At 37.6% G+C, this 16,272-nt stretch overlaps 1 protein-coding gene across 22 annotated transcripts in view; it reads left to right on the forward strand.

Annotated features, from left to right (window-relative positions):
- Window positions 1-359: 359 nt before the first annotated feature.
- Window positions 360-16,272, forward strand: part of ppip5k1 (diphosphoinositol pentakisphosphate kinase 1) — a 62,893-nt gene continuing 46,980 nt past the window's right edge. For all 22 annotated transcript variants that reach the window (XM_023331841.1, XM_023331842.1, XM_023331843.1 and 19 more), the window contains exons 1-13: window positions 360-440; window positions 6,220-6,678; window positions 7,774-7,969; window positions 9,492-9,582; window positions 9,686-9,771; window positions 10,824-10,978; window positions 11,774-11,875; window positions 12,886-13,047; window positions 13,544-13,665; window positions 13,748-13,849; window positions 14,873-14,959; window positions 15,034-15,109; window positions 15,194-15,303. In XM_023331841.1, coding sequence (XP_023187609.1) covers window positions 6,541-6,678; window positions 7,774-7,969; window positions 9,492-9,582; window positions 9,686-9,771; window positions 10,824-10,978; window positions 11,774-11,875; window positions 12,886-13,047; window positions 13,544-13,665; window positions 13,748-13,849; window positions 14,873-14,959; window positions 15,034-15,109; window positions 15,194-15,303 — 1,427 coding nt within the window. In that variant the 5' untranslated portion in view covers window positions 360-440; window positions 6,220-6,540. The remainder of the gene's footprint in view (window positions 441-6,219; window positions 6,679-7,773; window positions 7,970-9,491; window positions 9,583-9,685; window positions 9,772-10,823; window positions 10,979-11,773; window positions 11,876-12,885; window positions 13,048-13,543; window positions 13,666-13,747; window positions 13,850-14,872; window positions 14,960-15,033; window positions 15,110-15,193; window positions 15,304-16,272) is intronic.

A 16,272-nucleotide genomic window follows, 5' to 3' on the forward strand; every position in this document is an offset into this window, starting at 1 on the left:
TAGAAACTTGACAACAATACTTGGTGAAATTTGATGTTTATTCAGTGAAACTGAACATTTTATGCAATAATAAAAGTTATTTAGTTCTGTTATAATAAATAACAGAACTAAACTGTTATTTTAGTTCTTAACGTTAAATAATAATTTATCCTTTTTTAGCTGCTATACTGTATGTGCACGTTTTCATTGAAAAGAAGGTGTAGTCCTCATTTTCACCTATAGGCGGTGCCAACGTTCTCCTGCCGGCCTTAGTAATTTGTTATTGGCCCACACTGGGTTTAAGCCACGCCTTCTCAAACAAAACGTCTTCCTAATTGGCTGCTTCACACGTCAATCGTCCATCTGTCAAATTGGCTTCATGCAAACTGTCAACAACAGCGAGTCGAGCGTTCCAAAGCAGCAGCAGCAGCAGTAGCAGCAGAAGACCTTTTTATGGCGCCGTAAGTTTAATATTTTACCTCCTGTTGCTGATAAATGGTAATAAATGGGAAGTGATAAGTGTTGATATCCGTGGTATTATGTAGTGTCAGTGTTAAATTCTGACGTAAAGGCAGGAGAAGACTTCTTTACGTTGCCAAATTAGCGGTTAGTCGAATGCTAACGCAAGCTAACAGCAGCTAAAATATGTCGTCAACATTAACGTTAACTCAGGACAACTGCTTCCAAAACGAGAAACAATGAAGATGGCATTTAAATTCACAATAACAGTTTTAAATCATGTTTTAATTTTCTTTTATTTACAACAGTGTAAACTCAACTTGCGTTCAGATGTTCCTTGCGTAAATTAATGTGTTTCTGTAATAATAATATCGACTGCATTGTATTAACTTTCCCGTGCTAAAAACTGTAATTTTATATTTCATTTAATCCGTCACCTTGACCTAATTTCTTACACAGGTAAAGGTGTCAGGCCCATTGAAGCGTTATGTAGAGCCAGATGAATGGCGCTTCCCCTTTAACTCATTGAAATTCCGTTCTTTACGTGACTAAAGTCCTTTTTAATTACTTTAACTCTCATAAACAGTCTATTATCAATTAACAGCTTATGATAAGTAACATAAATTTGGTAGTTATTAACTAATTTCAATGTGTCATGTCACACAGGATTTTTTAAATGCAGTATTTGATAGGAGACATATTCAAACACTGCATGCAAATGCAGGTTGACAAGGAAATCATGATTAAAAACGAAAAAGATTGAAAAGAGTGATAGAAAACTGAAATGAGTTTGGGTGAATTAAAACTGTCATTGCAATATTCAGTAATATTACAAAATGCTTGTTTTCCTAATATGGTGCAGCTATTATTTATTTGTAAATTATGACCAGAGTTTAATAAAATATAAAGAAAACTCTGAGGACTTTCTTGCTGGCGTTGGAGACACATAAACACATTAATTGTATAATAGACTATTAATAGATTATGGAAAATTACTTCAAATATACAACACATCTTGTTCAATTCTGCTTCAACTTCAAATAACTTACTTCAAATACTGTTTATTAGGTTGTTAATTAATTTTTTACAAATCATTATTTCCTTAATAGACAGTGATTAAAAAAACAACAACTTTGCACCTGGTCAACTTGTTCGACTAGCTGCCAGTTGCACTGGTGCAACCAGTGCTGTGTTAACCATGTAATAATATTATATCAAAGTAATAAAATCAAATTGTTTCAGTTTATTTACAAGCCACAAATTCACATTAAAGGTTATCTCAAAAACAATCTAGTTTATGTTCAGGTATAAAAATGAATGCAGTCAAGCAGACATGAAATCCAGGAGTCAAGGTCAGGTTAAATATCCGTGACTGAAGCCGGATCTTTAAAGGCAAGGCAGCGAAAAAGGTAATTAGTAACTGACTTTAGATGGGTCAAGGAGAAACCACTGACAAGTCACTTACATTTTTTTTCCTACTAACATTATTTACAGTTTTATCATGCATTTACGCTAACCAACCTGCAACTGACATACTCAAGTAATAATCAGTTCATTGCAAAATAAAGTACCTAATGTTTATTTTTACTGTTTACATATTTTACTTATCCAGAATATTTTGAATGTAGTTTATTTATTTATTTATTTTTACCCCTCTAGGGGGTCTTTTGTGGGCTCTAGTGTCCCTTATATGATAGTAGGCTGACAGGAAACGGGGAAGGAGAGGGGGGAAGACATGCGGCAAATGTCGCAGGGTCCGGGAATCGAACCCGCGACGGCTGCGTCGAAGACTCAAGGCCTCCCAACGTGAGTCGCACTATCCACTACGCCACCACGGCACGCCCAGAATGTAGTTGATTTAAATTTAAAAAAAGATATCTGGACTCCATTTTTTGTCTTAAACGTTATGACACGTTGGGGTATTTGAGGTGTAGTTTTGTTCACTTGGGGTAAAATAATTTTAGATTATGGATTACAGTGAACCCTCACTATAATGCGGTTCACCTTTCACGACCTCGCTGCTTCGCGGAGTTTATTGTGTAGTTTTTTTTCACAGTGCATTATCTTCTGCGTCCTGATTGGCTAAACAGTCTCCGCACTTTTTCTCTACCTGTGTGCCAATAACGTTACGGTATTTAAAGATGTGTAATACACCTTGGCAAATTTTGGCAAATATTTTTGCCCAGAAGAAAAAAGAGCGACAACAACTACCGATAACTACGTTCTTCTCCCGAAAAAACACACCTGCACCTCAGGCTTCAGAAGAAAAAGACACTAGAGGGGCGTGATGTGGTGGCGTAGTGGTTAGTGCGACCCACGTTGGGAGGCCTTGAGTCCTCGACGCGGCCGTCGCGGGTTCGATTCCCGGACCCCAGACCCTGCGACATTTGCCGCATGTCTTCTCCCCTTTTGTCCCCCCTTTCCTGTCAGCCTACTTTCGTATAAGGGACACTAGAGCCCACAAAAGAAAAAAACAAAAAGGCACCAGAGAGCGGAGTCAGGCCGCAGCGTCTCAGTCAGAGGAACAGTGAAATACGCCAGTCACAATTTGTCCTACTGTACTTCGTATTGATGATTAAAATGATTATTTTACTGTAGTTATTTGTAAGAAAGCGTTATATTTGGTAAACAAATGCTTAGACCTGAAAACAGGCTTTGTTCTTTGGTTTCAATGTAGAGTATTTAATTATGCTGTATAATAATTGTAAAAAATAAAGGTAACTACTTCACGGGTTCTTTTCGGAATGCAACCCCCGCGAAAAACGAGTATACCAGATTATTTAAAACTTTTTTTTATAGTTGCTGAATGTGGCAGAAAAATCAATGCAAGGAAGTAAAAATGTGACCCAACGTTCATCAGCATCATGGCAACCTAAATCACAATAAACGCTGTTAAACAGCTGTTCTTTATTTTAGGTAATAGTTTATTTTTTAAAATTTCAATTAACAGTCGTTCAGCTCCGGGTTTATGAAACCAAACTAAAATAACCCGGAGAGACTTCCTGCTGGGTGAGAGCCACATTTTAATACAATAGGCTCCTTAGAAAATTACTGTTTTATAATTAGCTGTTGTTAAAGGCCCCCTGGCTCCTTTTCATAGCAAAAATAAAAGTTATGCAAAAAAAACTTGATTGACTATGTTTGAATATGAAGTCAGTAATGAATCCTTCTGGGTTGTCTAGTTTAAAAATAAACCAAGATCAGAGTGAAATGTAACTTCAAATTACATTCAGTTAGAACCGGACAATAAATCAATTACAATATGTATCGCGATAGACACATGATCAATATTAGCAGATGATAGAATATTATATAAATTCACTGAATGTTGGTGGCATTGACTAACTCTCTCACTCTTTGGTTACATAGCAACAACCTGCTGCTTAACAAGCAGTTTCAAGTTCCCCCAACTTTGGTTGCCTAGCAACAACCTGCTGAGTAACTGGCGTAGCAGCAGTTTCAAGTTTCTCCACCATGCCTCGTAACTGCTTAAAAATAAAAAAATAATGGCAGGGAGTGAAAACTGGATAAAACAGTAAAGATCATGCCACCTATTTGGCAGTAAAGTCCTAATTACTTAATTATCGATATCAACAATTATTTATATTGACAGATATGAAACACAAAGATTTTTAGGCATTCAGATTCAAAAATCAATTAAAACATACTTTATTGATCGCAAAGGGAAAATAAATGTTGTAACGTGTGTTAATTCAAATTCTTAAGAGTTATTGCAGATAGTGATGACTGTTGGCAGGAAAGATCTTTTGTAGTGGTCTATATTAAAGGTCTAATGTGCAAAAGCTGTGAAATGGTGGTTTACCACATTAACATGGTATGTGTGTGTGAAAGAAACAAACCACAACCACATGAAATAGGGTGGGGTTTCTTGGATATATTTACCAGATTTCACCAGTTAAAATGTTATTTAACAGCAGTGTTTTTTTCTGTGTTAATAGGAAATGGTTGATGATCTGCTTGAATTGCTTCAATTTTCTTGTTTTCTTGGTTTGAGGGATACAGCAGGTCTGTTTTTCGTGTTAAACTGCTTTTCAAGGCCAACAAATGCACACCTTTTACTCTTAACTGAGAAAACGTTTGGTACAACGCAACATATTTTTATTTTTTTACCATGTTTGTTTGTTTCCCATGTGTCCATTGAGCTTGGTTAAAGGGTTTTAAACCAAACTTGTCCTTGTTGGTGGGAATAAACATTTCTACACCAAGAAAATAGAAAACATTTCATTCAAAAGGAAACTTTATTTTGGTAAATTGGGACTTTTTAATAACCTAAAACACTATATTTTCTACTTCTTCATTGAAATATTGCATGTTTAGTGAGACATAAAGAAAATAATTAATAATTTTTAATTGAAAAAAACAAAATTACGACCCACAATGCAAAAAGTTTAGTTCAGGAGCCGAGGCTGCAAAGGCACCTTGTACTGTGTTTGTGTTTATGGCTTAACATGCAAGAACATCTGATCACTTTTAGAGGTCAAGACAAAAGTAACAGAGTAAAACTTGATGGTAACAAATGTTAGTAAAATAGCCTTGAATAAAAATTATAAGCAGTTCTAAGTTGCATTGTTAAATGTTGGACATTTTGTTTAATTGGAAATGAGACGTGATTGATATTAAATCGATGTGGTTTCAGATAAACAACTAAATTCTTCAAGGGGATCTTGGTCTTTTTTGGCAGCCATGTTTGTTTTCCTTAGCATTGACATCCCAGAAGGGTTGTTTATTATCTCAGCTGTGTTGAGCTGCGTTCAGTAACGGTAATGTTCACTGCTGCAAAGCCAGTCTGTAGTCCTAGTGTTGTAACATGTCACAAAGCAGTAATCAGGTCTGTCTGCTGACTCTCCTGTCTTTAAGCAGCTAATCATCAGTTCGTTAAAATCTGAAGACTCTGGGCTCTTTATTAGTCTTTCCTTCATGTTTACATGTCTACAGAACAGCAGCAGCATTATTATAACTCCAAACATCTCATTATGAGTCTGATATCTCCAGATTTTTACGTGTTTAAATTCATGTTGCCAATAACCAAAAAGGGCAGCAACTAATGATTTTTAGTTTTCTTTTTGATTAATTAGGGCTGGACAATAAATCAATAACAATATATATTGTGATAGACGTGATCAATATCAATAGATAATAAATCTGATAGAATACTCAATATTTATTATGTAGATACAGTAGTTCTCATGTGATGTCACACTTCTGGAAACTTTGTAGGTGACAGCCATCTTGGTAAGCATCCGTAACTAGCCATCATGACAGTTGCTATGACAACAATAAACTAGCCACAAGCTTAGAAGTAGGTCTTGTTTTGCTAATGTCTAATTTATAAACAATATAAATACATTGCAACTATTACTCAATTATAATTTTTGAGTACTCTGCTTTCTTATTGTTGGTTGGGAAGCCATGGTTCATCTGTGCTTGCCTACCAAGATGAAGGGTTGTTACTTGCTGGGTAAAGAGCAGTTTCAAGCTCCTCTCCAACTTCAGTTCCCTAGCAACAATCTCCTTAGTAACTGGCGCAGCAGCAGTTTCAGGTTTTTCCTCCGTGACTCATAACTGCTTAAGAGAAAAACGATAAACCGTGCAGATGGAAATTATTGAGCTTGTTTTAACTTATAATATGATTGATTATGACGGTATTGGTTACCACGGTAAAAAAAAAAGATTATTGCGACTGGCTTAGTTACCACAATAAAAAAACATGATGTATGATTATATTTATAATGTTTTTCATTGTTTTTGGCGTTAATGCAGGACTGCCCATCGTTTCTGCAAATGGAAGAAAGAACTACAATCGTATAACTGGAGCTTTTGCTGAATATTCAGCCAAACAAAATAACAATCAGCTGAACCAATACTAGAAAATAAAAGACGGAGCAACGCTGCAGCCCCTCTCTTCCTTCAGTCCCGTCCTTTCTGTCTCGCCACCTTGACCTGCCTCTGCTGTGCAGTCGAAGCAGCGGGGTCCTCGTCCCTCGCCGCAGGCCTCGGGCCCTCCCATCGGCGGCCCGCTCCGGCCGTTTGCTGGTGTCTGATGGCGCGGTGGGATGCTAAGGGCAGCCGCGGGAGACTGTGATGTCAGAGCCCAACAGCCCGGGCGAGAGCCAGCGTGGCGCTCCCAGATTCTACGTGGGCTGCGAGGACGATGAGAGCGAGGTGCAGGAGGACAGCATGAGGACAGACATGGACCTGTATGAGGATGACGAAGACACGGTGAGCGTCTCGCCTCTGATCATTAGTGTATCTTTATTTAAAATCGCTACATTTGGTTAGCTTTATTTGTCCCCAAGGGGCAATTTCAAGGTACAGACACAAAACTGAATTCATAAAATTCACACATGCTAATAAACATATAAATGTAAGTAGATACTAATAAGGTCAGTAATTATGCAGCCTAAGTGCTGCAATGGGCACCAAAAACACCAAATCCTACAAAGTTTTTTTTTTCTATTTTCTAATGCAAACATCTCAATACAGTTGAAATGAGACAAAACTAAATCAAAAGTAAATTTTCTGCAAGACAGATTATTATTTTAGTACATAATTTCTTTATATTGATGGAAAATGACTAGTTCCATTTAGAGGTTATTTCACTTGTAATATGGAAAAAAAATTTAGTTTTATAAATGAAATAATCTGCCAATGGAACTATCAATTATTATTCAATACAAAGAAATTATTGACTTAAAACAAGCTCCTGCAGGAAGGTTTGTTCAAAAATAAACTTGAGCATAAAGAAAACTAATCTAAAAAGGAAATTTTGAGCTGTTTTTTTCTTTCAGTTTAATTTTTTTTCATATTTTGTTGTTTTTTCCCCAGTTTCAGATAATCTTTTTTTATTTCTTGGCTCCAGTTTAGCTCCATTCAAAGATGCTGTAAAAGGCTATGCATTTTGTTCAAAGACTGTGAAACTGAAAAAAAGTTCAAAACTTATTTCAGGGATTTTAACTAGAACCATATGCTTGGGCTGGAGGAGATTTAGATTTTATTTTCAGCTGCAGACGCCCGACTAGGAGATGACTGCAGCGTAAAACAAAAGATCATCATGTGGAAAAGCCTCATGTCTGTTTTTCTTCCGGAAGCCTGTTAACTGAATAATGTCATTGCTTCTGCCAGAAAACTGAAAATAGGTCACTGCTTTTTATCGTTTTCTGCACTGAATAAATGTCTTCTATTTGCAGGTTTGATATTTCTAATTATTTTGTTTTAAGAACAGTATGCTACTGCAATAATAAAATAAATACACTGAAGCTGAGGCCTTTAAGTTCTGAGTGATTTGTCCGGTTGACCTGTTTCCGTCCCGTTCAGCCCCCGGAGCGACAGATCGTGGTGGGGATCTGCTGCATGATGAAGAAGTCCAAGTCCAAGCCAATGACCCAGATTCTGGAGAGGCTGTGCCGGTTCGAGTACATCACCGTGGTCATCTTCCCAGAGGACACCATCCTCAACGAGCCTGTGGACAAATGGCCGCTGTGTGACTGCCTCATCTCCTTCCACTCCAAAGGTGCCACCCCTCCCACCACAGTGCATGCACACTGACAAAATGGCCCACATGCAAATCATGCATATTTAATCTGCATTGTCTTTGCAATCATTTTCTGCTGATATTTCTCTGTGTTTCCTCTACGGACGCAAGCAACTAATCAACTTAGGATTTACTATTGATTTAAAATTAGTTCCAGTCGATTAACTAATAACGTCTTTTTAGTCCTTCTTTTAGTGTTGTAGTTTGGTTGCTGCTGGTCATCCTTAGAGGAGTCATTTGATACAGGAATAAAGATGGCGGCCATATTGGAACGTAATAGAGAAACGATCCAAATGGAATCCAACGTGGGATGAAACATTTGCTTTATGCAGCTCCTTTTAGAAATATAAACACTCGACAAGTTCATTAAGTTAAGTTTTCATTTTAATAACGCTTTATTCAGCTGGGCTAAATGACGGCAAAGCGTCAACTTCTTGATCAAAAATGGCTTACCTGCTACTAAGGTGAGGATGAGATGACGGAAAAGCAGAAAGAAGCATGGTAAAAAAAAACACATGACGTTAATTAGCACTGTTCATTTTGAGGGCTGCTGTGAGTTAATGCACTTCATGGAGCGAAGTTTTTACTTTCCTTCAAGAGCAACCACAGACAATACTGTGTGAATATCTCTCTGTTTATGGGGAATGAAGTGTTTCTCATATTTATTTCTTTTAGCTTCTATTTTTCTATTTAACAACCTAAAAGCTTCCTTTTTTGTTACATGTGTAAGTTTAATAATGTGAGAAAACCACAATTTGTTTGATTATTCAGGCAGTGTTCAATGCAGCTCACACAAAATAATATTAATATTACTTAATTCAGCAGATCGTGAAAAATGTAGCCTTTCATGTTATCAATTAATCATTAGTCGATCAATAAGATCAATCGACTTTAGACTATGTCTTTAAAACTGCAGTATGTAACTTTTATTAAAAGTTTTTTTTTTTTTTTACAAATTTGTAATATTTGTAAAAAAATATCAGACAGATGAACTGTGAAGCGATGGATTTCCTCCACCTCCTCCCTGAGCCGCAGAAATGTACCAAAAACAACCAATCAGAACCAGGATTGGTTCTGATTGGCGCTGTCAATCATCAGTGAGAGAACTTACAGTGACAGGAAAACTGATTTTACAATATCATCAGTAGCTATGCTAACTACAAACAACCAATCAGAGTGAGGAGGCGGGTCTTAGTCAATGTGGCGTTGTGTGGCGTTGCTTGTTGCCTCTCCATTCCCCCGTCAGCAGATCTTATGTTAATGCTAACACCAGTTAGTACTGGGAGAAGGCAGAGGAGCTAAATTGTTTTAGAGATTATTTGTCTCATACCATACTGACAGTTTCTACAAATATGTAAAAAAAATAAATTTTCTATATCAAAGTTTCTACAAATATGTAAAAGAATATATTTTTTTACATAAGTTATACTGCAGCTTTAATCAATAAGTTCCCCCATCTTAAAGGTTTAAAAATGTTTTTTTTTGTGTCTCCTTTTTGTAGGATTCCCTCTGGACAATGCGGTGAGCTACGCCAAACTGAGGAGCCCTCTATTCATCAACGACCTGAACATGCAGTACTATATTCAGGACAGGTGCATCTGCCCCACCCTAACCCTAACCCTCACCCTCCAACAAAACAAACATCTATTGGTGTCTTTTATTTATCATCAGGGTTTGTTTGTGTGTGTTTTCCAGGAGAGAAGTGTATCGGATCCTGCAGGAGGAGGGGATCGAGCTGCCGCGTTACGCTGTGCTGAACCGCGACCCAGCTAAACCAAATGGTCAGCCTCATATTCCTGTTTGTGCTTTGAACTTATTGTATCAGGCATTATTTATTCAGCCGGGTTCTGGTTCTGTGGCAGCTATGGGATAAATATAGCGCTGGATGTTCTGCAGGGACGAGTTTCCCTCATTAGGTTCTGTGACATAAAGGTTCTGGCACTCGGATCAGATGTTTTACGTGTTTAGGAGAGCTTCTTCTCAGGCCTCAGCAGTGAACGCCGCAGGGTCAACGTTTCCTGTGTGTGTTCGGCTGGACAATAAATCAATAATGATATAGATCACTATAGATCAATATTGGTAGAATATTCTCTCACTGCTAGCTAAGCTAGGTTGTTGGAATCAACTAACTCACTCACTCTTTGGTTACCTAGCAACAACCTGCTGGTTTCAAGTTCCCCCAACTTCGGTTACCTAGCAACAGCCTGCTGCGTAGCTTGCGCAAGTCTCCCCCCCCCCGTGCCTCATGAAAATAAAAATAAAAGTAGCTGCTTAAAAATAAAAAAACAACACCGTGGGGAGTAAACTGGATGAAACAGGAAGGATCATGCCACCTACTAGACAGGATTTCAGATATTTAAAACATAAACTAATCAAGAATTATGACTGATGTGAAGTGCTTATTTTATGATTATAGGCCTGTCGCAAAAAATCAATAAATTATATCATAAATTAATTCCATTTGCAAGATTTATCTTTTTTTTCTCTCTCTCTGTTTCTACCAAAAACTGGAAACTGGACACTTTTTTAATTAAAGGTTATTAAAGGACAATTTTGTTTAGAGAGACTTCATAATTCATTTTGTTTGTCTATTTTGGATATTTAAAATGTCTCCCTGTTCCGAGTGTTAATTGCTCTTTGCGAATGTGTTCTTACATTTTTTATGTTATTGCCATTATATGCATGTAAATGGTCTCAAAACAATATTATCATTTATCACAATAACTTCTGGGACAATTTATTGTCCAGCAACATTTGTTTTCATGACGGGCCTAATGGTTTTTCAGCCATATTGTCCAGCCCAATGTGTGTGTGTGTGTGTGTGTGTATTCAGAGTGTAACCTGGTGGAAGGGGAGGACCATGTGGAGGTGAACGGGGAAATCTTCCAGAAACCTTTTGTGGAGAAGCCCGTTTGTGCTGAGGACCACAACGTCTACATCTACTACCCCACATCAGCAGGCGGCGGCAGCCAGAGACTCTTCAGAAAGGTCGTGACCTCCACATTCATGACTCGTGTAGTAATTCAGATTGGTCCGACCAAACTACGGGCAGCAAACATTTATGTGTCCTTATTATACACAGGCTTCCAGTGTGACTTTAATTAAGTGTTTTCAAGGTCAAGATTATAAAATACTTTTTATTATTATTATTGTTTTATATGTATTTATTAAATTATGTTTTAACAAAATAAAACTTTTAGCTTTATTAATATTTTATAATGAATAACTAAATATATAGTTATTTTAAACATATATTTTAAAAAAAATAAAAATATATATTTATTTTTTTGAAAAATAAATAAAATAATAAATAAATAATACAGAAGAGAAATAAAAAATTTAGAGCTGGAACGATTAATTAGATTTTTTGCGATTAGTTGGTTAGTGTACAGAGTAAAAAAAACAACATATTAAGATCAGTAACTGAGCCAAACTGTACAAAAAAAGTTCCTTTAATTGAAATGCGTCCAACGTTGAGGAGAGATGAAAGAAAACACTCTTAAAAACGCAACAAGCTGATCAGAATTCAGAAAAGATTTCTTCGACTTTGTTTCCACACATTTTTCCAGTCAGAAAATTAAAAAATATTTCAAAATAAGAGCACACTTAATGCTTCTACGTTGTATTTTATGGCTTTCTGTCATCCTCTGGGACATTTGCTGTATTTATAGCTTGCAGCTTATGCAAGTTTTTACATTTTAGTTAAACCAGCGTCTCAGTTTCTAAAAGAAGTTGTGTGAAAAGAGAAGAAGAAGAACTGAACTTGGTCTCTGCTTTGTGCAGATCGGGAGCCGGAGCAGCGTCTACTCTCCAGAGAGCAGCGTGAGGAAGACTGGCTCCTACATTTACGAAGAGTTCATGCCGACTGATGGCACGGATGTTAAGGTTTGGGCAAAACATGCTGAGATACCTCAGTGGGGTGCAGTTATTGTGTTTTCATTTCATATAAACATAGATTACTCGCACTCACACCCAGTCCATTTAACCATTTAGAAACAAACAAAAGGCCTTAAAATGAGTAAAATGGAGCCAGTCCAAAGAAGCTGTCAGGAGTGGAGCTGCAGCAGAGCAGAGGCTGGCTCTGCAGTGCGTGTTTCACATGGAACGTCACTTATGATGGCTGACATGTTTCTCTGTGTGAATAACCAGACTTCTGCAGTCCAGGCCAGAAGTTTGCATTCACTCATCAGATTCAGAAAAATCAGATAAACTAAAGGTTTTTAATAATTTAATGGATTATTCAGGTTGGCCTCTGGAAGTCTGAGAATTTTTCAGATATGGACTTTGAGATCCAAAATGGCCGCTCCTCGCATCAGCAATACCAAACTAAGGTGGAAACTGGGGCTGAAGCAATTAATCGTGATTAATCGACTATTGAAGTATTCATCAACTAATTTAGTAATTAACAGGCGTATCCAAACTAAATCAGAGCCAAATCTACACAAAAAATATGTATGCATATGTAGAGAGCTGTTTGTCTTTGTCTGTCCTACTCAGAACTTCATAAGTGGTCGTTTTAGCTTCACCTGGTTAAATTCTGTAAGAAAAACAAATCTCTCTTATATTTTGTATTCAGTTATTAATTGTTTGTGCATGTAGATTTCTCTTCACATACGTGTTTAAATCACAGATTGCAGCTAATTTGTAATGTTTTTATGTATTCACATGAAACTTGTGAGGTGGGACTTGAGGATTTCTAATCGTAGGCCCTGTTGCTACCTGCCAGTAACATATCAACTACTCTCAAACTCACAACAGAACCCCTGCTTCTGCACATGTAAACGTTTTGATTTTCATGAGTTTTGCAGCAGATAAACAGGTCGTAGTTTACTGGTTGAGACTTGGAGCTCTGATGTAACAGAACTGCTGGTTCTGGGGTTTGTGTCGGACTGCAGGTGTACACCGTCGGGCCGGACTACGCCCACGCCGAGGCCCGGAAGTCTCCTGCGCTGGACGGGAAGGTGGAGCGCGACAGCGAGGGGAAGGAGGTCCGTTACCCCGTCATACTCTCGGCCATGGAGAAACTGGTGGCCCGGAAAGTCTGCTTGGCTTTCAAGGTACGCCGGCTTCCACCGCGGTGTTTACTCCATCATATTTCAGTGTGTTAGCACAGTGTGTTGTAATTAATCAATTCTTGAAATAATTGTCCACTAATTTAGTAGAACAACATAATCAGAACAGTGATTAAGCTCAAACTGTAGAACAATACATTTAAGATATTTAAATCAGAAGAGATTTGCATTTAAGATAAAACAAACCTTTGCCTGTAAATGCGTCCTGCAGATGCATCCTTTCCTACAGATAATTGAGCGTAAACTAAAGTAATGTTGTATTGCATTTACGCAATAGGACGTTTATTTTGATGTTTAAAAAATTATTTAATTTGTTTATTTGTATTTTCTTAATGTATTTTTATATTGTAGAGAAAAACTTAATTGTTTAAATAAAAAATCTACAAAGTTTGCCAATTTATTTTCAATCAAAGTAATTGATTACTAAGATAATCATTAGTTTCATCCATAATCTGTGTTTACTCTTGTTCTTCCACCGCAGCAAACGGTGTGCGGCTTCGACCTGCTCCGAGCCAACGGACACTCCTATGTTTGTGACGTGAACGGTTTCAGCTTCGTCAAGAACTCGATGAAATACTATGACGACTGCGCCAAGATCCTCGGGTACCGGCTTTTCTTTCTCACCTGCTTTTTTCAACATTTCTGAGTGTTTATTTGACCTTTTGCTGTTGATGAAATGTCTCAGGAACATCGTGATGCGAGAGCTGGCGCCTCAGTTCCAGATTCCCTGGTCGATCCCAACGGAGGCAGAGGACATCCCGATTGTTCCCACCACTTCAGGGACCATGTAAAACCCGATTAATGGACTCACCTCATCACTGACTGTGTTTCCAGTTGTCTTAAAACTGTGCAAATCGAAATTACAAAAATAAATTTTCTTAATGGAAACATGTCAGTTTTGAAAAAGCAAAATGTTTTTGTGTAGAATAAGATGGTTTTTTAGTGCATTTTGCAAAACTGCAACGAAAAGACTTATTTCGCATTATGTCAGTTTGCTTTCCAGCAGCTTATTTGTTGGCACTGGCTTCCTTGAACATCAGAGGCCTGACAGCATAGCAAAGTTCATCAAAGTTGAGTTTCTCATTGGAAAGTGTTGAATCCATGGCTGTAAAAAAATACAAAATTGCAGACTAAAATTTTCCCAAAAGGCTGCAAACAAAAGTAACTTCTCCCGCTGACATCTCGTCTGATGGCTACAACAGCATAGTAGACAGAAGAAAAGAATTCTCCCAAAAAATTTAGGAATTTTGAAATTGACGAGAAATTTTATAGAAAAAACATGGAAATTTCTGAAATCCAAAAGTTGAAAATTCGCAAGAAAAAATCTCTGAAATTTTAAGATGCGATAAATCTTCTAGAACAATATCTGAAATTTTCTGAGCTCATAAAGTCGAAAATGTTTTACTTTTGCAAATTCTCTGAGTTTTAAAATTGGGAAACTTTCCAGAAAAATAATTTGCAAATTTAAAATTTTTGGATTCAGGAAATTCCTGCGTTTTTCTTTTTTCTTTTTTTTTTTAGAAATTTCTTAATTTATTATAAAAATTTCTGAGTTTTGTTTTCTATCTACAATGGCCATAATATGTCATCATAGATTGTTTATGATGAACGCCAGTATTATAAGTGTTCACATTCGTTGGCAACATAAATTTTAATGACCTATCATGTGAACAAGTTTATTTATGTCTTTAATGGTAACGCCACAAATGCGAAATTGTGCATTTTTGAAAAAAGTTTTGCACACGTTTGTAATGGAAACGTAGCTACTGTGGCTTAAACATTTTCATTAATTTACTCTGAACCTGTCCAGGATGGAGCTACGCAGTGTCATCGCCGTCATCCGTCATGGAGACAGAACGCCCAAACAGAAGATGAAGATGGAAGTTCGCAACCCCATGTGAGTTTTTCCCTCTGCAGACCAATCACTAAACGCCACATTGAAAGACCAACTGTTCATTTGTTTCCCTTCAGGTTCTTTGATCTGTTTGAAAAATATGACGGATACAAAACAGGAAAGTTGAAACTCAAGAAGCCGAAACAGCTGCAGGTGAAACAGTCGATCTTGACGTCTGAGGTGCAGAAATGTCAGCACTGGACGCTCTGACGGTTTCTCCTTCTGACCGTCTCACAGGAGGTCCTGGACATCACCCGGCAGCTGCTGATTGATCTGGGGCAGCGCAACGACTGTGAGATCGAAGAAAAGAAGTCCAAACTGGAGCAGCTGAAGACGGTTTTAGAAATGTAGGTGAAGAAAGTCTGATGATTAACCTCGTTTCCCTGGGAGCTCCTAAAAATGGCAACTTCTTACCAGGTTATTAAAAGCACAAGCATGGCCGCAGCCTGTGATAAATTAGCTTTTGTTGGACGATTTTGTCCTTGTTCTCCTCCAACTTCCTTAAAAGCTCGCTGCTCAGTTTTCTCACTGTTTATAAAATAAACGTCTGCTGAGAAAAGAGTGGAAGCAGACCTATGAGGTCATAGCAGAATGCTTTGGGCCTTTTTTATGATTGAAACCAGTCCGTCTTTACAAGGTTGCAGTTCTTCTGATAAGCCTGCAGTGAGTTCAGTAACAGACGATGCATGCTTTCCTGAAACACAGGTTAAAATTAGCTTATTATACTTCCTTTAACAGGTTAGAATAGATATATGGCCTATACAAAATATGTTCATTACATTTTTTAAACAAAATCATCCTCAGGTGATCTGATTTTTGAGCTGTTTTAGGGCATCTTGTCACTTTAAATCCAAATAACTTGCTGCTGGCCACGCCCCCCACCTCAACGTTTACACTCGCACCTGAAAATGGCTCCAAGCAGATGCGTAATTATACAACCGTACATTTTTGAAAAGCATTAGCAGAGCCTCCTGCACAACCATCAGGAATGCAACAAGTTGTTTCTGGATGGTGAGTCAACAACAAAAGCTGGCCAATCCGGCTGGAGTTCCGCTTCGGTTGCTAGGTAACAGAGATTTGCTCAGCTAGGGTTGCTAGGTAACGGCGCAGTGGCCGTGAAATGTGACATAACAATGAACTCAATTTAAAAGTAATTTATTGATCCCGAAAGGGAAATTAGATAGGAAAGTTTTTAAACGGCTTGTTTTCCAGCCACGGAAAAACATGAACTTATTGCCAAATGCTTGTAGTCAAAACCAAGCTTATAAAGAGGGGAAAAATGCATTCGTCACAGAACCAGCCAAATTATGAAAAGA

This window comes from Xiphophorus maculatus, chromosome 4 (assembly GCF_002775205.1).
Source record: "Xiphophorus maculatus strain JP 163 A chromosome 4, X_maculatus-5.0-male, whole genome shotgun sequence".
NCBI lineage: Eukaryota > Metazoa > Chordata > Actinopteri > Cyprinodontiformes > Poeciliidae > Xiphophorus > Xiphophorus maculatus.